At 56.3% G+C, this 25867-nt stretch overlaps 1 protein-coding gene across 3 annotated transcripts; it reads left to right on the top strand.

The window, feature by feature from the left end:
- Nucleotides 1-702: 702 nt before the first annotated feature.
- Nucleotides 703-24083, top strand: Ppp1r12c (protein phosphatase 1 regulatory subunit 12C). 3 transcript variants are annotated; one of them, XM_040734164.1, is made up of 22 exons: nt 703-1062; nt 4502-4632; nt 4717-4835; nt 13788-13947; nt 19032-19176; nt 19256-19330; nt 20197-20270; nt 20343-20470; nt 20581-20654; nt 20920-21072; nt 21155-21222; nt 21511-21642; nt 21820-21910; nt 22025-22108; nt 22181-22241; nt 22397-22479; nt 22559-22599; nt 22681-22783; nt 22885-22989; nt 23172-23222; nt 23312-23362; nt 23445-24083. In XM_040734164.1, the coding sequence occupies exons 1-22, from the start codon at nt 718-720 to the stop codon at nt 23529-23531; spliced, it is 2361 nt and encodes a 786-aa protein (XP_040590098.1). In that variant the 5' UTR covers nt 703-717; the 3' UTR covers nt 23532-24083. The 3 variants fall into 3 exon arrangements, with proteins under 3 accessions (XP_040590098.1, XP_012979124.3, XP_040590099.1); XM_013123670.3 differs by having other exon boundaries at nt 22394-22479; XM_040734165.1 differs by lacking the exon at nt 703-1062 and adding an exon at nt 3483-4101 and having other exon boundaries at nt 22394-22479.
- Nucleotides 24084-25867: the final 1784 nt, after the last annotated feature.

Genomic DNA, 25867 nt, shown 5'->3' with positions numbered 1-25867 from the left:
TATACGCCATCATTCTCCCAGGCGCCATCGTTTAACCGCTTTACAAAACTACACTTCCCAGCATCCCCCTGGGCATCTCGTCCCGCCTCTGGGCCCAGAATCCCAGCATTCCCTGGGGGCGCGTCCTCCTTTAGGCAACTTTTTTGCTATCATCATCATCATCATTATTATTTTTAGGCAGGGTTTCCCTGTGTAGCTCTGGCTGTCCTGGGACTCGCTCTGTGGGCCAGGCTGGCCTCGAACTCAGAGAGTCGTCCGCCTCTGCCTTTCTCGAGCGCTGGGATGAAAGGCGTGCGCCTTTTGGCGGATTTCCATGCGGCCCCACCCTTCCAGCTCCGGATCCCCAGATGTCCCTCGGGGTTTAGCGAATCTGGCGAAAACCTCGGCTGAGTTTATCGACCCCATCCCTGCCCGCGCCCCGCTTCTCTAACCCCGACCTGCGCCTGTCCCGCGCGTCTTCTCCGGGAGGACTCCATTTCCCAGAGGGCTACGGGGCAGCGTCGTGACGTCGACGTCCCGTCCGGGGGACGGGGGTGGGAGGGGGTGTGGGCGGGGCGGTCGGTGGAGCCTCTGGGCGGCGCTTGTCGTGCGGCGCTTCCCGGCGGCCCCCGGGGCGGGCGGGCGGGCGAGCGGGTGGCGGCTGTTCGTCGCCGGGCGCTCGCTCGCTCGCTGGCTCGCTGGCTCGCTCTGTGGGCGGGCGGGCGGGCGGCCGGCGCGATGTCGGGCGAGGACTGCCCGGCGGCGGGCCCCGGGGCGGCGGCGGCGGCGGCGGCAGCCCGTGAGCGGCGGCAGGAGCAGCTGCGGCAGTGGGGGGCGCGGGCGGGGGCTGACCCGGGCCCCGGCGAGCGTCGCGCCCGCACCGTCCGCTTCGAGCGCGCCGCCGAGTTCCTAGCGGCCTGTGCGGGCGGCGATCTGGATGAGGCTCGCCTGATGCTTCGCGCAGCCGACCCGGGTCCCGGCCCCGGCTCCGGCTCCGGCGGGGAATCCGACGCCGCCGCCCCGCCGCCTGCCCTAGCGGTGCTCGACTCCACCAACGCCGACGGCATCAGCGCCCTGCACCAGGTCAGCGCCACCCGGGCTCCCCCTCCCCGGCCCTGAGCCGCCCCCTCCCCTCCCCTCCCCTCTCTCCTGCTCCGCTGTCATCCGCGGCGCATCCTTCGCAGACTGCTGACCTCCCGTGCCTACGCTGGCCGGGGCTTCTCTGCTTTCCAGGCTGGTCGGTGCCTTGTTTGGCTGCTGGGCTGCAGGCTTCCAGGGCCGGTGTCATCCTCCCTCTGATGCCAGGCCCAGGCCCGCCGGGGTCACTTGTTTTGAGGGTCCGCCTGGTTCCGTACTCTACTTCCTGTGGCCCGGGCCGGCAGTTGTGGCCCCAGGATGGTCTTTTCCCTTCAAGGCAGTGTACCCCTTTGTTCCCTTGACGAGGTGCTTCCTCTGCTTGGTCGTCCCCTACCGTATCTTTTCTCCTGCCCCTCCACCCCCAAGCCCTGCTAATTCCGTTCTCGATTGATCCCCTTTGGGTGAGTGATCTTGCCACCTCTTCGAGAGGTTTCTCCTCAACTCTCTTTCTCTGTCCACATTTGTTTACCTTTTTGGAAACCTCTAAACATCCCATCTTCCAAGCTCAGGGCTGTTTCTCTCTCCTCTTGTTTTTTTTTTTTTTGTTTTTTGTTTTTTGTTTTTTGTTTTTTTTTTCCTACGTAGTCCAGGCCAGCCACAAACACGGGTCCTTGTGTCTCGTTTGTGGGATTACAGGCATGGCCACCCCACCTGTCACCTCTTGGACTTTGTTTGGTCAGCATCCTTCTCTAAAAACTACGCCCCCTCTCTTAGGTTTCCACCCTGTCACCTTCTAGAACCTACCCCACCAGAACCCCCGGACATCTCAGACACTGTGATCGCTTTTCTATGATCTGTGCCCGAGAGTGAAGACCACCTTGGGCTGCCGGGATTCTTGTGGATTCGGGATGCTTCTATCTCTCCAATGTTGGGGTCGTCAGGGACAAGATTAGTCACACCAGAGCCCGCATCCCAGTTCTTCCCCCTGGTCCCGGGGTTGGTTGAGTGTCCGTCTTCTTTGGCGGCAGCCTCCATCTCCTGGGCTGTCCTCCTCTTGCTGGGGTGCCCGTGGTTCAGTTACTGGTGGAAATGGGGTCCTGGGAGCGAAGCTCGTGGAGGATATTTGGCATGCTCGGTTTTTCTCACCTCCAGCTAGAGGAAAAACAGAATCCGTCTGCCCTGGGCTGGACTGTCGTTTAGGCAGTAGAGTGCTTGCCTGCCTAGAGTGCAGGGAGCCTCAGGTTCCAACCCCAGTACCACAGAAATCAGGTGCTTGCAAAGTAGAGACCAGAGGGTTGGGATTCAGTGTCAATTTCAGCTACCTAGTGAGTTTGAGGCCGTCTTGGTGGCCCACAAGAGACCCAGTCGCAAAAACCAAGCAAGCAAAAAGAGTCAGCCAGTACTGACTCGATGTCAGTTTGGGTGTCTACTGCTTGTCTCTTTTATCTTGAGTGTCTTTTCTCTGTGCCCCTTAGTTTTCTTACCTGTGGAGTGGGACCAGTGGTCACCCCTGCCCCCAGAGGGGCTGTATGGTGAGAGGTGTCATGTGGAACGCTTCCTTTTCCGGGCCTGCATGAGCTGTCTGGGACATTTTCCTCTATGTGCGGCAGGGACTATTTCCCTACGGCTCCTCAGGGTGTCAGTGTCTTTGACCAGTCCAGGAGATCAGCTCAGGCTGGTCACCTCATCTCCAAAGTCCCTGGCCCTCCTGAGCATTCTCTCCCGACTTCATCCCCTTCCTCTGGGTCTGCTGGATGTTCCTAGAGCATCCTCTCTGACAGGAACCTGTGACCTCAGGCCTGGTGTGTCAGGCAGCCTTCCAGGTGGGACTCTCCTCCCACTGTGGAGACACACCTTGCTGAACTGATGCTTCAGGGCTTCGAGGGAGGCGTGAGAGACTGGGAGATCAGATTCACTGAGAGCACTTGGCGTACAGGGTCAGACACAGGGAGCTGGGTCTGAGTGGAGCGGGCCTAGTGTCACCTGGTACCACTGCCCTGGCTTCAGCAGTGAACACTCCTGGGACTAGTTTCAGTCCCAGGAAAGCAGGGACATTCAGCCTCCCAGTCTGGTGATTTCTACACCTCAGGCTTTTTAGTGTTTCCTGTTCCACATCCTCCTTGGGGCATCAGCCTCCTGCTGTGGCGTTTCCCAAGCCCCAGCCTCTGCTTTAGCAAGGCTGGGACAGTTCTTTCTCCTCCCCTTGTCCAATAATTGCCTTGTCCAATAATGGCTATGAGTTGGATCTGGAGTCGGTAGGGCTGGGAGTTAAGAGTCCTAGGTTTGAGCAGGGGAGAGATGGGGAGCACAGCACCTGGGTCTGAGGGAGGAGGGTCAAGTCTGGATCCCTAGATCTACGGAAGGAGGATTGACTAGAGTTCTGCATCCGAGGGAGGGGGAGGTGGGTCTGGATTCTTGGGTCCCTAGTGCCCAGCCTCAGGCATCTTTCACGTGGATGCCCGTACCCGGCCAGGTCCTTGAAAGGGAAAGGCCCATCTGCCTCCTTGCCCCCCCTCCCGTCACCATGACAACAGGGTGGAAATAAACTGAGCCCAAAGTGAAGCCCAGAGTTCATCCCGTTCCCAGGGCACGTGTGCCCCCCCCCTTGCAGCCTAAATTTCCATGACTTCATGCTCTTGGCCCTGGTGGCTTCCTTAGCTCTTTCTCCAGATGGTCGAGCTTGTAGAAGGGGCTAATTTTCATGAGGACCCAGGAGCCTGGACCCAACCCCCTCGCTAGACTCAGTGGTTCCAGTGTCCAAGCAGTGTGATCAGGGATTGAGGCCAGCTCTCTTATGGCCCTGGGTTCTGTGCTGGCTGGGGTGAGGTCTTCCTCCCCCAAGCTGCCAGTTGGAAGGGTGAGGAGGTGGGGGTGTAGTGTCCTGTGGGGTGTTTAGGAAAGATGTTCTGAGGAGACCTGTTCACGGTAGGCCCTCAGTGACCCAGAGCTTGGTCTGCTCGGATCCCAGGACACCGGGAACATAGCCTCCTCACCCTTTTGGGAAATGTTCCTCAGGCCCTCAACTCTGGGATGTGTCTCTTCGTGGTGAGGTCCCTTTTTCCTGTGTTGTGGGTGGAACTCGGGGCTAGGTGAGCATTTTGCCACTACCTAGTCTGGATATGGACTTTACTATAAAGCTTCTGTGGTCCTGGGTTCTCCCAGGAGGCGATTCCTGGGGCGTGTCTGCTCACGGCTGGGCTCTGGGGCTCCCCCGCCTCACAGAGTGTGCTCATCAGCCACATGCAGGGTTGGCAGCCCCACTTCTTCTATGGTCGCCTTTTCAGTCTGCCTTTGGAGCCTGCTCCTAGTCTCCAGGAGCTCCACACGCGCAGGCTACTCAAGCATGGGCGACAGGGCGTGTCTTGAGCAGCGGGTGACTGGAGGGCCCCTGTGTTCCTCTCCTCTTGTTGTCCCCGAGAGCTGATGGGCCTGTCCCCATCCCCAGGCCTGCATAGACGAGAACCTGGAGGTGGTGCACTTCCTGGTGGAGCAGGGTGCCACTGTGAACCAGGCGGACAACGAGGGCTGGACGCCACTGCATGTGGCGGCCTCCTGTGGGTACCTGGACATTGCCAGGTGAGGCTAGGCGTGAAGGGCAGGGCTTGGGGTGGGTGTCAGGTCCAGGCCCGGCAGCTGTCTCTGACCTTCCCCTGCCCCTAGGTACCTCCTGAGCCATGGGGCCAACATCGCCGCTGTCAACAGTGATGGAGACCTGCCTTTGGACCTGGCCGAGTCGGATGCCATGGAGGGGCTGCTGAAGGCCGAGATCGCACGCCGAGGTGGGCCTGTGGGACTGAGGGCCTTGGAATCTGGGAGTCTGGGCTCAAAGGCCTAGCCCATTTCCTTGTATTGTGGCTCTCTTTGTGCCTCAGTTTCCTTCCCTGTGAAGTGGCAGTGGTATGTGTCCCCAGGGTTGCCAAGGGTCTAGGGGGCACTGCCAGACACAGAGTAAGAGCCCTAACTGCTGCGAGTGTCTGTCTCTTCAGCGCTGAGGAACTGAGGGACAGAGGTACTGTGAGCGAGGGCCTGCCCAGGAGTAAGCAGCAAGATGGCTAGACCCCAGCACGGTTAGGAGGGACTGGCGTGTGCAGGGGATTCTGTGTTGGGATCCCAGCATACCCCTTGAATCTCCATGTTGGGTCCTATTCATTTTCCTGGGTGGGGCAGGTTCTTAACAGGGCTTGAGAGCCCTCTCCGCCTGCCTGAAAAGCTCGCGTCTGGGTCAGGTGTGGTGGCACAGGCCTGTAATCCCAGCCGTGGGAGGTGGGCCAGGAGGATCAGAAGTTCAGGTCACACCCCCCACAGTGAGTTCATGGGTAGCCTGGGCTGCAAGACCCTGCCAGCCTACAAACAAAACGACTGGGTTAGAGCTGGGTGGCTCTCCGCTCTGAAGTGCGGGGCCTGGAGGGAAAGGGATCAGGAAGCAGGCTGGGCTGGGGGAACATAAAACACCAGTTCCAAACTGGAGAGTGTCCAGTTGGGAGATCAGAGGGGACAGAGGACAAGCAGATCATGGGGGGGGCGTAGTCTCGGCTCCCCTTCCTTGCATGTTACTATGCAGGGCGGAGAGACAGTGGGTTTGCCGTGTTGGCATATTGAATCTCAGGTGACTCAGGGGATGCTTGGTAGCGGGTAGGCACCAGGAGATGAAGGTCAGCGGTCAGGAGCCTCGGGTAGCAGCGGTTGAGTTGAGCTCCCCTCCCGACCCCTGATTCTGTTTTGGTAACACTTCAGACCCAGAAGAGTCGCCTCAGTCCTGTGACAGCCATCCTCCCCTGGGCTGCGTCACACTGTCTGTTACATTATGTATGGGTGTGTCTGTCCCACATGCGTGCCTGGTGTCTGTGGAGGCCAGAAGATGGCACTGGACCCCTGGAATTGTAGTTCCAGATGGTTGTGAGCTGCCCTGGGTGCTGGGAATTGAACCTGGGTCTTCTGGGAGAGCATCAAGTGCTGTTAACCACTGGGACTGCTCTTTAGCCCTGTTTATATCTTTGAGACTGGGTCTTGCTATGTTGTCCTGACTGGCTTGGCACTCGCTACGTGTAGATCAGGCTGGCCTTGAATTCGGAGCAATCCTGCACGAGCTCCCTGAAAACTTGGATTGTGTGTGTGTGTGTGTGTGTGTGTGTGCGCGCGCGCGTGCGCGCACGCTCCCCATCTGCTACTTTGAAGTCTTTTTAGGTTTTAGATTTGTCTAGTTTATGATGAGTGTGAGTGTTTATGCACTGTGGGGGTCAGAGGACAACTTATGGAAGGCCTCTCCCTCTGCCATGTGGGTCCTAGGGATGGAACTCGGGTTGTCAGGCTTGGTGGCGAGCGCCTGTACCTGCTGAGCTAGCCTGCCAACCCGCTCACCAGTGGTTTTTATAATAAAGCAGCCTTTGGAGCTATAATTAACATGCCCAGCAGTTTGCTCATTCAGAGTGCAGTTCCTGCTTGTGCTGAGATCCACAGAGTTGTCACGTCAATGCCACATTGATTTCAGAGCATTTTAAAGTCACCTTCAAAAGAGTAGTCGCCTGTCCGGTCCCTCGGCAGCCTCTGAGGCTTTCTGTAGTTAGGGACCTGTCTGTTACGGCCATTTCATAAAGATGGAATCGCACAGTTTACTGTTTGGTCCTCTCTCCCCCTTTCCCTACACACAGGTGTCGATATCTTTCTTGCTCTTTCCTTTCCAGTCCGCCCTCCCCCCTTCTATTCCTCAGCCACTTGGAGACTATGTTGCTGATGCTGTAAGCTCTGCCCAGATAATGGGGAAGCACCTCCCTCGCCTTCCCCTCTGCGACAATGAGATGGGGCAGCCTGGGCTCCTACCTCCATGCCACAAGGCCTGAGCTTCTCCCTTCCTGTGCCGATATAGCATTTCTCAGTTTTCAAGTGGGGTGTTTTCTTTTTAGAAGATTCTGCTCCTCCAGGCCTGGGGAATTGTGAGTTCAAGGCCTGGCTGAACTACGGAGGGAGTTCAAAGCCAGCTTGGGCAGTTGAGTGAGAGTCTGTTGAAAAGTCCAAACAGAACAAACCAAACCTACAAAAGCAGGGGCTGTGGAGCCAGCTCAGACCGAGAGTGCTTTCTGCTTTGCCGCAGGATTAAGTTCAGCTCAGAGCACCAGTGTCTGGCTCACTATAGCTCCAACACATATGTGCATGCCCTGCACAGATACACATGCACACACAACTGAAAGTAGTAAAAATAAGATCTTAAAAAATATATGTATACATGTATATGTATACATATCCGTGTGTGTGTGTGTGTGTGTGTGTGTGTGTGTGTGCGCGTGTGTGTGTGGGGGGGAGGACTGGATGCATCCCACTGGCAGACACCTGTGAGACACCCCACCCCACACCACAACACAACCAGCATGGCAAGATGCAGACCCACAATGCATACTTTATTCATTTAGTTGGCCTAGGCTGCTGTGAAACTAACTGTGTAGTATAGTGTGGTCATGAGCTTGGGATCCTCCTGCTTCAGCCTCTCGAGTGCCTGGATTGCTGTAGTGTGCCCCCTGTCTGGTTCCCTTCTTTATGTTTTGTGGTGCTGGGCGACGAGAAAATGACCTGCAGACGTATTTACAGTAGCCTAGGGCTTGGGTGTGGCCTCGTAGTCCAGCCTGTGACACTTGGTCTAGTAGGAGAATTCCAACCTCAGTACCGGGGAGGGTAGGAAGTCTATCAGTGGCTAGCTGAGCAAAATGTGGTCTACACGGATAAAAAGAAAAGACGCTATTCATCCTTAACAAGGAAGGAAGCTGGCACATCCGACAGTGTGGATGAAATCTAAGGACCTACGTGGAGTAAGCCAGCCGCTCAAAGACAAGCGCCCAGTTTTCAGTTGTGTGAGATGCCAAGTGTGATCCAAAGCTCCCAAAGTCATGGAAACAGACCATCAGATGTGGTTTCCAGGTGCTAGCACCCCCTGGGAGTAGAGCTGGGTGTGTTGGGTTTAATCCTACACATCCTTATCCTCAGCACTGGGAGGCAGGGGCAGGCGAATCTCTGAGTTTGAGGCCAGCCTGGTCCACAGAGTGGGTTCCAGGACAGCCACGAGTACACAAACGAAACAGACAAAAAGGGGAGTTGGCTAGATGTCTCAGTGGGTAAAGGTGCTTGAGTCTGATCCCTGGACCCGCTTGGTGGACCAGAGAGCTGACCCCACAAGTTGTTCTGTGATTTCCCCCCCCCCCCCCCCACACCAGGAAGTGAATGTGATAAAAATGCTGTTTAAGGCCTGCAGAATCTCAGTTCTTCATATGCTTGTATGTGCATGCGTGCATGGACATGTGTGTTTGGAGACCATAGGTCGGTCAGTCTGCAGGTTATTCGGGAGCCGCCCACCTTGAGTTTTGAGTCAGGGTCTCTCAGTGGCTCCCATGATTGGGCTAGTTTGGTTGGCCAGTGAACCCAGGGGTCCTCCTGAGTCTACCTCCCCAGTGCTGGGATGATAGGTGTCCCACCATGCCTGGCGTTTTACATGGGTGCTGGGGGTTGAACTCAGGTTCTCGGCGTGTGTGGTGAGCGCTTTCCCGACTGTCCAAGTCCTAAGTCCCAGTCTTTGGAGGTGGGTCCCTTATGCCACCAGCCGCTTGGCCTCATCTGTCCTCTCGCTGGGGTGCTTAGCAAGGCTTCTCGCACTGCAGGCGGAGGCCTCGCCCGGGGCACAGTAGCCCCACCCTCCCCGGTGGCTGAGCCCCAGTTCTCTGGGTGTCATGTCAGCCCCGGAGCCCGTCAGTGTGCAAGGAGGACTTGCCTCCCTGTGGCCGGGCGCTGAGCAGTGTCACGCTGAAGCCGTGTGGGCGAGGGAAGTCAGGATGTGGCGACTGCAGGAGGAAGAGTGGGTGCTGGCGGGGCTGTTGTGGCGCAGGCCGCAGGGTCAGGCCCCTGGCGAAGACTGAGAGCACACTGTCCGTGGAGGACGAGCTTCCTCGGGGCGGGGTAGGGAGGAGACCTAGGAAGTGCTCTGGGGAAAGGTGAAGCTGTCTCCCGTGGAACCTGACGTCCAGGAAGGACAGATGGGGACCGCAGCACGCAGACACGGCACAGCGGGCTGTGACAGTTACTGCTGCAAGCTAGAGTAGCAGGGAGGCTGTGCCTGCCAGGGAGGAGTGGCAGGGAGGAGGAGTGCTCAGGAGGAGTAGCAGGGAGGAGTGCTCAGGAGGAGTAGCAGGGAGGAGGAGTGCTCAGGAGGAGTAGCAGGGAGGAGGAGTGCTCAGGAGGAATAGCAGGGAGGAGGAGTGCTCAGGAGGAGTAGCAGGGAGGAGTGCTCAGGAGGAGTAGCAGGGAGGACTGCTCAGGAGGAGTGGCAGGGAGGACTGCTCAGGGAGGAGTGCTCATGCGGCTGATCTCCCGCCTGCCCGCCTGCCCTGGCACATGCACTCTAGGTGGTGAGCGCACAGGAATGCAGCCCAGCGCTTATTGTTGGTGACACTGAGAGGCTGTGATGACACTCCGAGTTAGAGCCCCGTGGTCCCAGCAGGAGTCAGCTGACTGTCCCCGCAGAGGGCCGGCCAGTGTGTGTCTCAGGCCTCACAGGGTGTGCGGTCTCTGCTATAATGACTCTGCCAGCTGCTGTCGAGGGAAATGAGCCAGGGGCGGCATGAGAAAACGCAGATGTGGCCGGATGCCATCAGAGCTTTAATTTCAGGCTGGTGAGGTGGCTTAGTGGGCACTCACCGCCGAGCCTGGCCCCCGGGGTCAGTCCCTGGGATCCGCTTGGTGGAAGGAAAGAAGCGACTTCTGCACGCCATCCCTAGCTTCCAAATAGTGCTTGAGCGCACATACACACTCGCACAATAAAATAAATGTAATGAAAATGACAGCAAATTCAGTGTTTCTCCCTCCTCGTCCTCTCTTCCTTTTCGGCACTGGGAGTGTGCAGCAGAGGGCTTGCTGCACACACTGAGATCTTAAGTTCCGTTCCCCAGCAAGCACACAGCCAGGCCCACCACCACTTGTAATCCTCGCAGGCGTGGGGCAAGCAGATAGGGATCCCTGGGATTTGCAGGCAGCTCAGTCTGGCTGACTCAGTGAGTGACCCGCTCTCAGGACATAAGGTGGAGGGACCGAGGTCCGACTCAGTGGTTAAGGGCACTCGCTCGTCCTCCAGAGGACACGGGTTCAACTCTGGCACCCACATGGCACCTATAACTCCATTTCCAGAGGAGCCTGACGCCCTCTTCGGGCCTTTTTGGGCACCAACACACATGCGTACAGACATGTACACAAGCAACACATCCATACACATAAAATAAAAACCCAATTAATCAGCCAGCCCAGAACAGCCTGTGTAAGAAAACCGAATAACAGAGCAAGCAGGTCTTGGCTGTGTGGGAAGCCCATGCTACCCTTGAGCAGGCGCAGGGATACCGGCTGGTTGAAGGGAAGCAAGGGAGCTCCGCCCTTCCCTTTCCCTCACAGTAGGATGGAACTGTGGGTGACTCCCTTTAAGGAAGCAGGAGTCTGGAGGAAGAGGGCGGTCCTGGCCCTCCCTGCCCTGTTCTCTGTGACTGCTGCAGATGGACTGTGGCCACACACTCTTGAACTCTGCCACCTCGAGGGAAGCCCTAGTTGGCCAGGAGACACAAGGAGCTGGGACCCGGCGGCCACCAGGTGGCACCAAGCCGCAGCTGGGGTCTGGATGGAGTTGACCTTGACTTGGGATGCGAAAGAGCATCCCGGACTAACTTTCAGGACTGTTTCTTGGATCCCACGCAAAGCTTTATGGCGGATGTGTACCATGTGTGCTGAGGGGAGGTTCCTCCACCCCATGCTTGAGAGGGAGTGCAGGGAGTCTAAAGGAGCCCTCTGTGTAGAGGGTTGAACTCGAGGCCATACGTTTCCAGGCAGGCACGCCACCACTGGGCTAAACCCTGCTCCCTGCTCCCTGAGCCAGGATCTTGCTTTGTTAGTCTCAACTGACCTTGAGCTGGTGAGTCTCTGCATTCTACCCCAATGTGTGGGGTTTTTGCCTCTTGTGTAGGTTGTGAGTCTACCTTTAATGGCCCTAATGGCTGAGCCAACTCTCCAGGTGGTGCCTGAAGGCCTTTGCCAGTGACGCCCAGTGGCAGCCCTGGATGAGCCACAGATGTAGTTTGAAACTTGCAAGTCATAGGCGAGGGATGTGGCTTAGTCGGTAGAGAGCTTATGGATTACCGTGATCCTCTGCACCGCTAAACTAGGCCTGGAGGTACAGTCCGCAATCCAAGCTTTTCTTGTTCCAATCGCCGGGCCCCAAATAAATACACAAGAGCCTTTATTAATTACAGAGTGCTCAGGCTTATTACTAACTAGCTCTTACAGCTTTAATCAACCCATTTCTATTAACTGGCTTTGCCTGTCACCTCACGTCGTGCTTCCCTGGTGGCTGCTTTATCTCCCTCAACTCTGCCCTTGTTTCTCCCGATATCTCTGTTTGGCTTTCCTGCCTAGCCTTATTATTCTGCCTGGCTGTGGGCCAATTCAGCTTTATCATTAACCAATGAGAAGAATACATATTCACAGCGCACACAAGGATTATCCCATAGCACTCGGAAGGCAGGAGGAGTAGACATTCATCCTCCACTATATAGAGAATTTGAGGCCATCTGGGATATGTAAGACTCTGTCTCTGTCTCTCTCTCAAGATTCCGTCTGTGTCTGTCTGTCTGTCTGTCTGTCTGTCTGTCTGTCTGTTTCTCTCTCTCTCTCACACTCATACACTGCACCAAAACAAAAACAAACCCGCTATTCAAATTGGGTGCAATCAAAACAGTAGACCTGGGGAGAAAGCTAAGCCAGTAAAGATGGTCGATGAGATGTTAGATGCACCCAAGTCACCACCTCCAGAACCTTTGTAAAAAGCCGGTGGCCCTGGTGCACAGCCGTACTCCCAGGTCCTAGAGGGAGGTGGGAGAATTGTGGGGAAGCTTGCGGGCCAGGTCGTCTAGAGTGCGCAGCCCAGCGGCAGAGTCGAGAGACCCTGCCTCAGCAAGGAGGGAAGCCAGAACCGGCTTCTGAGGCTTGCCCTCTGATGACGCTGCCATGCGTGTGTGCTCAAAATAAAGTTTAAAAGCAACTGTTCGAGAGTGCCCTCACCATTGTCCTGTTCTTTGAAATCCCAAGTGCACTTGACATTCACAGCACATCTCGGTTTCGAGCGCTCTCTCGGTAGTTCCACGTAGCTGCCGGCTCAACTCTGAGGAACTCTGGTAAGCGAGGAGTTTCACAGCAAAAGCCTAGGCAGTAGCCACCTTCCCAGGAGGAAGCAGCAGTCTGCAGCAGAGCCCTCTTCGCTGTGGTCTCAGGGAGTTCATGGTACTTACGAATGAGGGTCACCGGGGAGCCGGAGTACGTAGGGTGGGACTTCAGCCTCAGCTGGGCCGCCTGGCGTTCTGGTTTCCCCTTGGGGTGTGTGGGACAGGCTCTCGCGCTGGAGCCTGGGCTGACCTTGAACTTGGAGCAATCCTCCTGCCTCGGCGTCTTGAGTGCTGAGAGTACAGGTGTGGTGTATGACTCTTAATCTCAGCTTCCAAGAGACTGAGGTAGGAGGACTGCTGTGAGTTTGGGGCCAAGCTGGGCTCACAGAGGGAAACGCTATCTGAGCACAGGAAACAAACAACTGAGAATCATTTACTGGTGTGTGCGTGCGTGCGTGCGTGTGTGTGTGTGCAGAAGCCAGGACAATGTGTGGGACTTGATTCTGTCTTACCTTGTGAGTCCCCAGGACTGAACTCGGGTCATCGGGTTTGGCACTTCGTACTCTGAGCCATCTCTCCGGCCCCTCCCTCTCTCTTGGCTTTGACTCAGGGTCTCTGTCGAGCCCCGCTGGTCTCCATCGAGCCCCGCTGGTCTCCTGCCTCAGCTTCCTGAGTGTTGGAGTCACAGACGTGCAGCCTGCCAGGGTCAGCACAGTATGCTGAGGCAGTGACTCATTTCTGTCAGTGACTCATTTCTGTCGTGGGGCAGCAAGGTGCCAAATTGCTGGACATCTGGGCAAGAATGAAACTAATGATGCAAATAGTTTGGGGAATAAATAGCCTTTTGTTTTTGTTTTTCAAGACAGGGTTTCCCTGTGTAGCTCTGCCTGTTCTGGAACTCGTTCTGTAGACCAGGCTGGCCTTGAACTCAAAGATCCGCCTGCCTCTGCCTCTGGGTGCTGGACTTAAAGGTGTGCGCCACTACCGCCTGGATGATTTTGTGTGTTAGTTACTGTTTCTTAAGGCCAAGTCTGTCTCTCTAGCCCAGGTTGGCTGGACACTCACTATGTGTGTAGTGTAGGCTGTTCTCAGATCGTGGCGGGTGGCCATCCTGCCTAGGCTGAGAGCTGGAATAGAGGCGTGAGCCGCCACTTACAACGCCATGGTGAAGTTTCGTTTGGTTTGTCATACTTAAAAGGGACAAGAAACCAGCAGTGTGTGAAGGTGCTGGCTTATAGATTATAGCAAGAGGGATAGGGGAACTTAGATGGAACCCGGTGTGGGGTTTGCTTGGGAAACTTAAGGCTTTCTATTAAAAAAAAAACACACACAGGATACTGACCCACAAGGGCTAAGACCTGTCCATTCCTGGCCTGTCTTGAAGGCCCTTGGTGGTACCCAGGTCTGCAGAGAGCACAGTCAGGAAACACTGGGGCAGTCCCGGTCTCCGGAGTCCAAAGACTTGATGAGTGGCGGGGCCAAGCTGTGAGCAGCTGAGACTGTAGCAGGGTCGTAGGCATCCTGTGTGAGTCCACTTGTCCCCTCTCATTCCCCCAGGTGTGGATGTGGAGGCTGCCAAGCGGGCCGAAGAGGAGCTGCTACTTCATGACACGAGGTGCTGGCTGAACGGGGGTGCCATGCCAGAGGCCCGGCATCCCCGCACCGGGGCCTCTGCCCTGCATGTGGCTGCTGCCAAGGGCTACATCGAGGTGATGAGGTGAGCAAGGCCAGAGTGATTGTTTGTGTCTTGAAGCTTCTTGGGGCTCTTGGCCTTTCTTCTCCGAGTTTACGTACCTGAAGCCAAGTATTTCCCTCTTCCTAGCTGTGCTCAAGAGGTTTTTAAAAATTGCATTTATCTATCTCTGTGTCTGTGTGTATTTGTATGCATACAAACATGTAGGCAAAACATCCATACACATAAGGATAAAGTCAATCTAAAAAATGGCATTAAGTCACGCATGGTGGTATATGCCTTTAATCTCTGCACTTGGGAGGTTGAGGTGGAGTTGCTGTACCCAGGCTATCTAACGTGTGTGTGTGTGTGTGTGTGTGTGTGTGTGTGTGTGTGTGTGTGTGTGTGTGTGTGTGTGTGTGTTTGATATGGTGTTGTACATCTGTAATCACACTTGAGAATCAGAGGCAGGAGGATTACTGGAATTTCAGGTTACATTTGTCTGCATACTGAGTGTGAGGCTAGTGTTTTATAGAGGGATCCTGTGGTTAAAAAACAAAACCTCCAAATTGAATTAAGATGAACCCCTCTGCCTTTCTGCCTTTCATACTGGTGAGGTTGCAGGCAGGTTTTCGGAGGCAGGGTTTAAGACCTCGTGCCATCCCCAGACTTCCAGCCTGCCTGCATAGTTCTGCTCCTGGGGGAGGGGCTTCAGCCTCTGCAGTTACAGTGTGAGTCCCAGTCAGAGGCTGCGCTCCGAGCCCATTCCTTTTGGGGGACAGGATGCCCTGAGTATCCCGAGAGCAGAGCCTACGCCTGCTCTGACCATGCCTTTCACTTGACGATGTCATTTTTTGTGACGTGCTTCACCTGCCATTGCGCCCACGTCCCAAGTCAGTGGGAAGCAGAGGCAAAGGGAGCAAATGTCGGTTCCTTTTCAGGAGAACTTTCCAGAAGTGTGTGCATACTTACTGTCTGTGTCCCATTAACCCAGTTCTCATCATTGGCCATTCCTAGTTGCAAGGAAAACTAGGTTTGTTTTCACACAACCATATGTCTGGTTAATGCTTGTATAGTGTGGTGTGTGTGCATGCATGTGTATGGGAACTACTTGTATGTGCGGGTGCACATTCATGTGTGTGTAATGGCCCAAGGCTGACATGTAGTGTTTTCTCTAGTTGCTCTGCACCCTACATATTGAGGCAGGGTCTCTGGCTGATCCCTCAGCTTGCCTTTTTGGCAAGTTTAGCTAGCCATCACCCTCTGAGGTTTGCCTTTCTCTGCAGATGGGCTGCCATGTCCACTCAGAATTTTCAGTTATTATTTTTTTCTATCATATTCATCCCTCCCTCCACTCTGCCCGGCTCCCCTCGACCCCTCCTCTTCCCCAGATCCAGTCCTCTGTTTCCCTTCAGAAAAGAGCAATCTCGGTGATAACCACCAACCACAGCATACGTAACAAGTTATGCTTGTTTGGGTCCCACAAGAACACCAAGCTTAACAGCTCTGACATGTACAGAGGACCCACACGGGATCCCTGCTTGCTGTTTCAATCTCCGCGAGCCCCTCTGAGGCCTGCTTAGTTGATCCTGTGGCCTGGGTTCTCCTGGTGTCCTCAACCTCTCTGGCTCTGATAAGCCTTCCTTCCCCTCTTTCTGTGGGGTTCCCTGAGCTGTGGGTCTCTGAATCTGCTCCTGTCAGCCGCTGGGGGAAAAAAAAACTCTGATGATGACTGGGCTAGGCACAGACCTATGAGAATAGCAGAATATCGTTGGGAATTGTTTCATTGCCTTTTTTTTTTTTTTCACTTGTATTTGGCTCTACCGTAGGTCTCCAGGCTAGCCAGTTCCTGGCCATCAAGAGACTGCTAGGCACGGGCTCCCTCTTGTGGCATGGACCTCAAGTTGCACCAGCCATTGGTTGGCCACTCCCACAAGTTCTGTGTCAGGGCAGGGCAGATTGCAGGTCAAAAGTTCTGTCGCTGGGCTGACGTCCCAGCCCCACTATTGGGAGCCTTGCCTGGTTGTAGAAATATCCGGTTCAGACTCTGTTTCCTTCATTGCTCTGCTAGGCTCACCCTCAGAGTACAGGGAGTTCCTACTGTACCAGGTTTCCATGTCACCCCCAAGATACCCCCCATTGCAGTCACCCCTCCCAGTGTCTTCCCCCTCTTCCCCACCCCTCTCCCCATCTCTCCTGCTTCCTGCCCTACCTGCCCCGTTCCGTCTGCCAAATCTATTCTATCTCCCTTTCCAGGAGAGCCACGCGCCCCCCCCAGCCCTCCTTTTTACTTAGCCTCTCTGGGTCTGTGGATTGTAGCATGATTATCCTTCACTTAACAGCTAATATCCACCTATAAATGAGCACATACCATGTTTGTCTTTTTGTGTCTGGGTTACCTCACTCAGGATGATTTTTTTCTAGTTCCATCTATTTGCCTGTAAATTTCATGATGTCATTTTTTTTTCAAGACAGGGTTTCTCTGCGGCTTTGGAGGCTGTCATGTAACTAGCTCTTGTAGACCAGGCTGGTCTCGAACTCACAGAGATCCGCCTGCCTCTGCCTCCCGAGTGCTGGGATGTAAAGGTGTGCACCACCACCGCCTGGCTCATGATGTCATTTTTTATGTGTATTAACTAGTGCTTTGCCTGCATGTGTGTCCGTGTGAGGGTGTCGGAGCCCCTGGAACTAGAGTCACAGACAGTCATGAGCTGCCGTGTGGGTGCTGGAATGGAGCCCAGGCCTCCGGAAGAGCAGAGCCGTCTTTATCTCTCCAGCCCCGGTGTCGTGTTTTGTAACAGCTCTCCACTGAGTTTTAAGTGGATGCTGGTGATCCGAATTCCTGTCTTTATGGTTAAACCCTTTCCCATGAGCCGACGCTTGTGGACAGCCTCATTCTCTTGTCCCAGAACTGAAGAACTGGGCCATGGGCTCAGGTCATGGGTAGATAGATGCTTCCCTGGAGTTTACCCATGAGGGGCTGGGGGGTGTCTCAGGGATAGAGCCCTTGCCTAGCATTCTGGCTTCCAGTCCCAGGCCTGGGGAAAAAAAAGCACTGATGACAGCGTTTGTGTTTATTTGGCCTTTTCCATAAATAACTCGTGTCGGTCATGATCATCTCTAATGCATTGGTCTTGGATTCCTAATCTTTGTTCCTTCACCGTCCTCTGGGATTAGAGGTGAGAGCCCCAATGCTTGCCTCCCTCCCCTGTAATTTCTTCTTTGTTTTTCAATTGCGACAAGGTCTTGCTATGTAGTTCTGACTAGCCTGGTACTTGATATATAGTCTAGCTTGGCCTTGCATTCACGGCTGTCCTCCTGCCTCGGCTTCTGTGTTCTGGGATTGTAGGTGTGAGCCATCATGCTGAATTTTATGATGGCCCGTTTGTGTGAGTTTGGGTTTGCATCCTGTTTACTGAGTTTACAGTTATTCTTTCTGACTGTATGAAGCGTCTTACTGTTATTGTACTCACTGAAGTGTAGGTAAATATTACTTGATGCCTGTTAGGGGTTAGCCTCCTGGGCTGGTCTCCGACTTCCCTTCCTCTTAGCCATCTTCAGATGTGTGCCCGCCATAGCCAGCAAGAGAGACGTGATGGGCGGGCTCATTCTATCCTGATGGCTGTCCTGTCCATTGCGGCACCTTGACCCAGTTGTGTGATGACTTGGACATTGCCACAGGTCCTCTGGGGAGTAGCAGGGTCCAGCTGCAAACCTTGGCTTCTATAGCAGTGAGGTAGCTCAGGTAAAAGTGTTGGCCTCACAAGAGCCTGGTGATTTGTGTTAGGTCCTGGAACCCGTGGTAGAAGGAGAAAGCCATTCCTGAGTGTGCCCTCTGATCTTCATACATGATCTTCTTGAGTGCGCCCTCTGATCTTCATACATGATCTTCATATGGTGGCACGTGTGCTCCCATTTATGCACATCACACACACGTACACATACACAACAATAGTAAAGAAAACTAAGTTTTTTAAAAAGACTTTTATTTATTATGTATACAGGGTTCTGCCTACAGGCCAGAAGAGGGCACCAGATCTCTTTACAGATGGTTGTGAGCCACCACGTGGTTGCTGGGAATTGAACTCAGGTCCTCTGTAAGAGCAGTCAGTGCTCTTAACCTCTGAGCCATCTCTCCAGCCCCAGGAAAACTAAGTTTATACAGAGAACCCTTGGCCTTGGGAGGATATAGACAGTGGGCAGGGGGGCTCCTGGCAGAGGTGGTGGCGAAGAAACTGCTGGGGAGAGCGTGTGGCTGGGTGACAGGCGTCAGGCTCCTAGCATACTGACCAGGAGAGCACAGCTCCATCCTAGCCAGAGACTGGCATTCGGGAATGTTACAAGAAACCCAGCGTGCCCTGCTGGGAGGGCGGGGCAATCTTGGGAAGTGTGAGGGAGGAGGTCTCAGGACCACACAGGACCTAGTGCCTTGCACTCAGTCTGCCCAGCATGTCTGCCTCCCTGTGCTTGAAACCTTCCTCTCTGACACAGGACCTCACCACACTTCTAAAAGAGGCCTTGCCTCGTGCTGGGTTTTGAGAGCTCCAGGTTGGTACCTTCGGGAAGGCTGAGCCGGGCTGGCTCTACTCCAGCGTTCTGGTGTTTTGGGTCTTAGCATTCTGTGGTAGGGCTGTTGGAGGAGGCTGAGAAGCCTTTCCAGCCCCCACGCGCTGATGCTACCTGCTTCCACCTGTGAGTTAGACCTCCAGTGAGGATGCTGCCAGTTGTAGAGAGGATGTGTGTGTGAGTCTCGACACCGTTGAGCCCCAGTATCCTAAAACAGCGTGGTTCCAGAATCAGTCCTCCAGGGTCACGTCCTCTTCATGGGCTGGCGGTAGTGTGTGGGGGGGTCTTGCGCCCACCTCTCCACCTGTCACCACTGCCCTAAGTCCTTTAACCTGGGGACCTGAAGAGTGGGACCCCTGTGTTGTGAGGGAGCTCGTCAGGGTTCATCCGCGGCTGCTGGTCCAAGGGAGGGCTCAGTGCGCAGAATAGCTTGGGGCGGGGCTGGTTGCCAGTAAACCCAGTAACGTCTGGGTATTGATCAGTAGCACTGTGGCCGCAGAACAGAAGTTGCGATCAGCCGTTGGCCTAGCTTGACACTTGACCCGAGCCTCCCTGGCCCTTAGGCTGCTACTGCAAGCTGGCTACGACACGGAGCTCCGGGATGGAGATGGCTGGACGCCCTTGCATGCAGCAGCTCACTGGGGTGTGGAAGACGCCTGCCGTCTCCTGGCTGAGCACGGTGGGGGCATGGATTCGCTGACCCATGCGGTGAGCGCCACCTCAGACGGTGGGGCAGGGCAGGGGAGAACCCCAACATCGTCGTCATCTTCCTCCTTCCCCTACCCAGGGGCAGCGTCCCTGTGACCTGGCTGATGAGGACGTGATGACCCTTCTGGAGGAACTGGCCCAGAAACAGGAGGACGTGAGTCTCGACTCTAGTTTGCCTCTTTGCTTGGCAGCTGTGAGGAGGTAACCGGGAGGGCTGACAGCCTTTGTCCCTTGACACCCTCAGTACCGAGACCCACTGTTCCCGCCTGCTAGCCCAGTTCTGGTGAGGGCTGTGAACGGGGGCACCTCCGTATCTGGAGGAGTGGAGGCTACGCCCAGAGCTGCCTGCCTGCTCCTTGGGGAGACAGCTGTGTGTGACACAGGGTGAACTGTATCCGCCCCCGCTCCTCCCCGCACTGTCTCTGGTTAGCACTTTTGCTGGGAAAATGGAGAGTGAAGGGATCATGGATATGGGCCCCAAGCAGATGGCACGGCTGGAATCCATTATTTAGTGAGGTGGCCCAGGCCTCGTGGGAGGCAGCCAGGGCGAAGCACCGGGACCACTCTGAGATGTGGGGAGGACGGGCAGGTGGCGTTCCTGGTGGAGTACTGCTGGGACGCACCATGGGCTATGACACCAGACTGTTGTCCTCGAGCTGAGAGCTTGCCTGCGATAACCATAAAGAGCCACCTGCCCTGGCCTGTGCTGCCAAGAGTCGGCTAGCATCCGAGATGTGCTGAAGCGTAGGGAGGAGGCCTGAGCGCGCTGCTCGCTCCTGGGAAGTAGACGGATCCCTCAGGGAACGAGGCTGGAGGCCCGTGACGGTCGGATCAGGCCAAGCCTGGGAGAGCTTGAAAAAGGCCCAGATCCAGTGTGCTTCTGGGATACAGAGTCCCCCGTGGTTGCAGGACGGACCCTGCGTAAAGTGTGGCTAGCCCAGTTATGCGTGGTGGCCTCGAGGTGGCACAGAGGGCTTGTGCTCTCTGCCCCTCCCCAGTCGCCCCCTTCCATCCTTGTAGCTTCGGAACCAAAAGGAAGCCTCTCAGAGCCGGGGCCAAGAGCCGCAGGTGCCCCCCAGCAGCAAGCACAGGAGGTAAGAGATGCCTAGGCGTGGGGTGGGCTGGACTCGCCGCCAGACTTGGACACGGACACCCTGCCCTCCTAGGAGCTCTGTGTGTCGTTTGAGCAGCCGTGAGAAGATCTCCCTGCAGGATCTGTCGAAGGAGCGCCGACCTGGTGGGGCAGGGGACCCCTCTGTTGGGGATGAGGATGAGGGAGAAGAAACTCCAGCTGGTAGGGATACTGGACCCCCCTGGGTGTGAGGAAGGAGCGCGGACTTCTGGGACCCCAGTATCAGAGGCGGCTGGCATCTCCTGTGACACCCTTCCTGTTCCTGCACACAGATCACCCACCTGTGGAACCAGGAGCCCTCAATGGCGTGTCTTCCCCTGTGTCCTCCAGCCCCAAGAGCCCTGTGGTGAGTCTGAGCACCCTGAGCTGACGTGAGGTTTGGGCAGCGGGTGGGATATTATAAATACTTCGGCCTCCCCCGAGGAAGGTGGCCTTTTGACTTGGTTCCCAGGTCCTTGTGGACAAGGAAGTTTTGTTTTTTGTTTTTGTTTTTTCTTGGTGGCACTGGCCTGCGCTGTGGTTTACTGTGAGTCTCCTGGAGTTACACTCTTCGGCTCTGAGGAGAGGGGTCATTGCTTTGCTCAGTAACGAAGGCCTTCTTCCTCTCCCAGTCGCCAGAAGAGGCTCCCTTCTCCAGGCGCTTCGGTCTCCAGAAGACAGGAAGCTCTGGTGCCCTGGGTCCCCCCGAGAGGAGGGGTGCAGAGGGGGTTCTAGGTCTGCAGCGCTCAGCCTCCTCCTCCCTCCTGGAAAAGGCCTCCTCTCAGGTGGGTGTCGTGAAGTGTGTGGGGTGCAGGCCGCCGTCTTGGGACAGGCAGTGCCTCCTTTGTGTCTCTCCTGTCTCCACAGGCCAGGGAGCCCCGTCTTGCCAGAATAACCCCGACCCCTGCCCAGAAAGTGCCAGAGCCCTCTACCCTGTAAGTACCAGGGGCTGGGGCAGGGCGGGGGGGGGCAGGTCTGGTGCTATCCTGGCATTTGAGACCCAGGAAATCCCTTAGGGTGCCTCAGATGTGTGCTTACTCTCTTTATTTCCTGCAAGCGCCTCTCTCCCCGTGCCCCATACTTGTCTCTTTGGCTGCTGTTTTCTTTAAGTGTTTTGCCCAGAAACGATTCATCAGCAGCCGTGCTCATTCTCTGTGGTCTCTCCCATGCCTGGCGCAGAATGCCAGCTTGAGGAATATTCGCTGATGACTGAATCCATACAGGTGTGAGTCTGCCACGCCTCCTCCTTTGGGCCACTCCGCTCCATCCTCCAGGAGGGAGCCTGGATCCCCAATGAAGCCAACTGCCCCCGCAGCCTCTGCCGCGCCCCTGCCTGACTCCAGGGATCGGCGGAGGTAACGAGGCTAGGGGGAGGCAGTTCGGGGGTCTCCGGGGCTCTGGGTAGGCTCCTGGGGGGTCCTGTTTGTTTGGTTGGGATGTTCTCTGCCAGAATGTGCACTCCTCTGAGGTGTCCCTCCCAGTGCGACAGCACCCAAGGGGGCATTCTCTTGAGTTCAGGGTTCTCCGCTCAGGTCTTACCAGATGCCTGTGCGGGATGAAGAGTCGGAGTCCCAGCGGAAGGCTCGCTCCCGCCTTATGCGCCAGTCTCGGAGGTCCACACAGGTGTGGGATGGCGCCCGGGCTGTGCTCCTGGGCCTGAGGGAGCAGGGCTGGGGTTCTGAACTTGAGTCCTGCCGAAGTCTCGGCCCTTCTCCTTGACCGAGTTCTCTCTGCTAGGGCGTGACTTTGACAGACTTGAAGGAGGCAGAGAAGGTGGCCGGGAAGGCCCCCGAGCCAGAGCAGCCTGTCCTGCCCAGCCTGGTGAGCAGGCTCAGGTGAGCCGGGGCGGGTGGAACCCATGGCCCTGTTTCTGACTCTGCTCCTCCCTGGCAGGACCCTTCTCGGAGACCTCGGGTCCCCGGCGTGGAGAACACTGAGGGCCCTGCCCAGAGAGGTGAGGTCGGCTTTCTGGGAAGTCATTGCCCAGGGAGCCATCCTGTCTCTCCCATAAAGTCTGTTTGTTAACAGGGGTCTAAGTCAGGTTCCCTGCCCAGTAGACAGGGGTCCCTGTAGTGGTGTCTGAGCTGATTCCCACTGATTCCCCAGCAGAGGCGCCCGACGGGCAGGGCCAGGGACCACAGGCGGCCAGGGAGCATCGAAAGGTCGGCCATGAGCGAAGGGGGCCGGCGGAGGTGAGGATGCTGTGTGGGGGCTGGGCAGGTTGGAGGGAGGACATCGGATGGAGACTGAACTCTCAGGGCTCTTCTGCAGGGGGAGGAGGCCGGGCCGGCAGAACGGAGCCTGGAGTGCAGGTAGGCTGGGTCATGCTTGGGGGCTGGGGCACCTCCCTCGGGCAGGGCCTGGGGTTCCTAAGGCCTATAGCTTCTGTCCAGCACCGTGGATGGCGGCTCCACTGCCCGCAGGCAGCGTTTGCAGAGAGACCTCAATCCAGAATCCAAGCAGGAACAGGAAGAACCTGATGGAAGCTTCCGGAAGGTGCAGCATCCTACCTCATGCCCCACCCTACCCTGTCTGGCTCCTGTTGATGGCCCCTTCCCTGACCCTTCTGAGCCTGCCTGCTTCCTCTGTGTCCCCAGCTGTACGTGGAGCTTCGGAGGGAGAACGAGCGCCTTCGTGAGGCCCTGACAGAGACCACCCTGCGGCTGGCGCAGCTCAAGGTGGAGCTGGAGAGGGCCACGCAGGTGCGGGGGCGGAGACCTAAGAACTAGCTGTTTTGGGGACAGTGAGAGTCAGAGTTCCAGTGGCAGGGGTCCTGGCCACGCTTGGGAGGTTGGATGGTCCCCCAACCCCCGGGGGGACAGGGCTCGGTTGGCCTAGGGGTAAGACGGAGCTCCCGACGCCCAGTCTTCTCTGTCCTTACCAGCGGCAGGAACGCTTTGCCGAGAGGCCCGCCCTGCTGGAGCTGGAGAGATTCGTGAGTTTGGGCTGCTGGGATGGTGTCGTGGCCTTGCCCTGCCCCCTCCTTTTCCTTAGCCTGCTTCTGAGCCTTCTCCTTCCTTGCAGGAGCGCAGGGCCCTGGAGCGCAAGGCTGCCGAGCTGGAGGAGGAGCTGAAGGTAACCGGAGCTTTGATGGGCAGTGGCCAGGGAGAGCCCAGCCTACCTAGCACCGCCCAGCTGACTCCACCCTGTACCATAGGCCCTGTCCGACCTCCGGGCTGACAACCAGCGGCTCAAGGATGAGAACGCAGCCCTGATCCGCGTCATTAGCAAACTATCCAAGTGACTCTGGAGGAGTTCCCGCACCATATTTATACAGCTGCTTTTGACACATGCACCCCTTCCCCCGCGTGAACATGAGTGACAGGACTCCGGGGGAAGTTGCTGAGAAGCCATAACCTCCTCTCGGGGACCTCAGAACCCGGAGGAAAGCACAGAGTCCCCAGGAAGCAAGGGGGCCCTCTGAGAGCAGGACGGAGGTGGGAGTCTGAGCCAGGTGGGGAGATGTTGCTGAGAGTGGACAGGCACCCGAGATGGGACCAGGAAGGACGCAAGGACCAAGAAACCCAGGATCAGTATCCAGGAGCAGAGTGGCTGCCCGGGGTCCCACCTCACGTGTGATGCTACCCAGTGTGCCCCTTCCCCTCCCCAGCAGGGATCCAGGAATGTGCCAAGAGCCCACTGGCCTCTGCCAGGTGGGCCTGTATATAGGGTCCGTGTGCAATAGGGAGGGACGTCTTCTATTTTTGCTGCCTCCTCCCCACCCGTTGATGGGGAGGGGGAGAAGGTATTTTTGAGACAAAGCACAGGCACCACAAATAAAGTCGTGACATTGCCACCCAGTGACTTGTCTCCCGCTGGGCGTGGGCCACTGCTTCCCGCTTGTATACTCAGCCCGTGTATGTGACTTAAGCCCTCATCCGTCTGCTCTGGGTGAGGTCCAGTGGGTGGCCGGGAGCGTGCTCACAGGTGTGGGGAGGGCGCGGTGGCAGAGGGAGCAGCCGGGGCATAGGATCCCAGATGAGGTCAGGGGCAGAGGGAAGCCAGTGACTGAGTGGCCGCTCACATTTACTCTCGGTTCTCCGGAAATGAGTGGAGCCGGTGGCCTGCATTGAAAACGTGGCATGGTCCACATGGAAAACTGCAAGTTTGGCTTTTCTGGGAAAGCAGTAAGTGATGGTAAGCAGTCCTTCGTGGCTACAGCGACTGGGCAGAGTCACCAGTCTTGAGATGACGGAACCGCCATCCTTACAGTCAGGAATGGGCTGCTACTACTGCTTGGGCTGTTCTGCCTGCTGGTGTCACAGAGTCAACAGCTTGGTCCGGCAGCCAGTGCACTCACTGTAAGAGGAAGGTTGTCACTGTGCGGATTTCAGCTGTAGGGCTGTGGAGAGAGACAGACAGACAGACAGACGGAGAGTGTGTGTGTGTGTGTGTGTACGCGCAGGCGTGTGCATGGTATGTCGGGCATTGTATGGTGTGTGGTGTGTGTGTATCTGGTGTGTATAAATATGTGTGCCGTGTTTATGATAGTCAACAGTAGGCCCCATGGTAAACTGCACAGACAGAAGGTGACAGTGAGCCCTGTCTGAAGGAAGCACATTTTGCATGATGACACCCACGTGTGCAGCATTGGGGCAGAGTAGCCTGGCCTGCTGTGGTGTTGAAAGGAGGTAGCAGAGCACAGCCTTGAGATGGTGACTTTATGTATGATCTGTGAAGAACTTGAACTCTGAGGGGGAGGCCTGACCACCAGGGTACCAGCCGGCTTGACCTCTGACAGGTTCTTGTCTGGATGCAGGCGAAGGAGTGATGGACAAAATCATCAGCAAAGGGTAAAGTTAGGATGAAAAGGTCAGGTTCCAGACCACTGAGAGCCAGCCACAGGCACCCGATGTCCCAGCAAGCCAGATGGTGCCTGCTGGCATTTCAGTCGGCAGCCTGGGAGCTCACTGTCGGAACCAAAACAGCTCGGGCAACTGCTTGTATTTTTGGTTTCTCTATTAGAAAAGAGGGTGGCAGCAGGGTGCCTGCCAATATTCCCAACATCCAGGAAACTAAACGGGAGGATGGAGAGTTTGAGGCTGTATCCAGACTGCCTCCAACCCACCCACCCACTCACCCTGACATAAGAAATGACGCCCCAGACAGTGATCAGATTCCATAGGGCCAAGACATCCCTGGCAGAGCCAACGACATTGGAGTCCCAAACAGAGAGGGTGACCTTAGCCCGTAGGGGTCACAGGCCATCAGCTGTTATGGAGTTAGGTTATATCTCATGTGCCAGGCGAGGCCAATGGAATAGACACTAGAGGCTTATTGGAATTCTGCAGCGGCTCATGTCCCAGAAGCAAAGGGGCTTAGAGAAGTCAGCCCAAGGCTGGCTCTCGTTGGGTCGGATTCGAGGTGCGCCACCTGGTGGCCCAGGTAAGGACTGAACCGCGCCGGCTGTAGGAGCCGACGTAAGGGTAGGACTTCTTGCAAGTGTTCCAAGGATGCGGGGAAAAGAAAGGCCTTGGAGCTATCTAGCGTGGATGGGAAAGCTGGCTCTTGTCATCCACCTTATAACCTGGACAAGTTGCAGGCCTTGGCAGGGAGAAAGTTCTTGAGGGGCCAGGAAGA

The sequence above is a fragment of the Mesocricetus auratus genome, unplaced genomic scaffold (assembly GCF_017639785.1).
Source record: "Mesocricetus auratus isolate SY011 unplaced genomic scaffold, BCM_Maur_2.0 Super-Scaffold_100037, whole genome shotgun sequence".
In the NCBI taxonomy this organism is placed as follows: domain Eukaryota; kingdom Metazoa; phylum Chordata; class Mammalia; order Rodentia; family Cricetidae; genus Mesocricetus; species Mesocricetus auratus.
The sequence above is the reverse complement of the archived record's forward strand: the minus strand, read 5'-3'. Positions and strand labels throughout refer to the sequence as shown.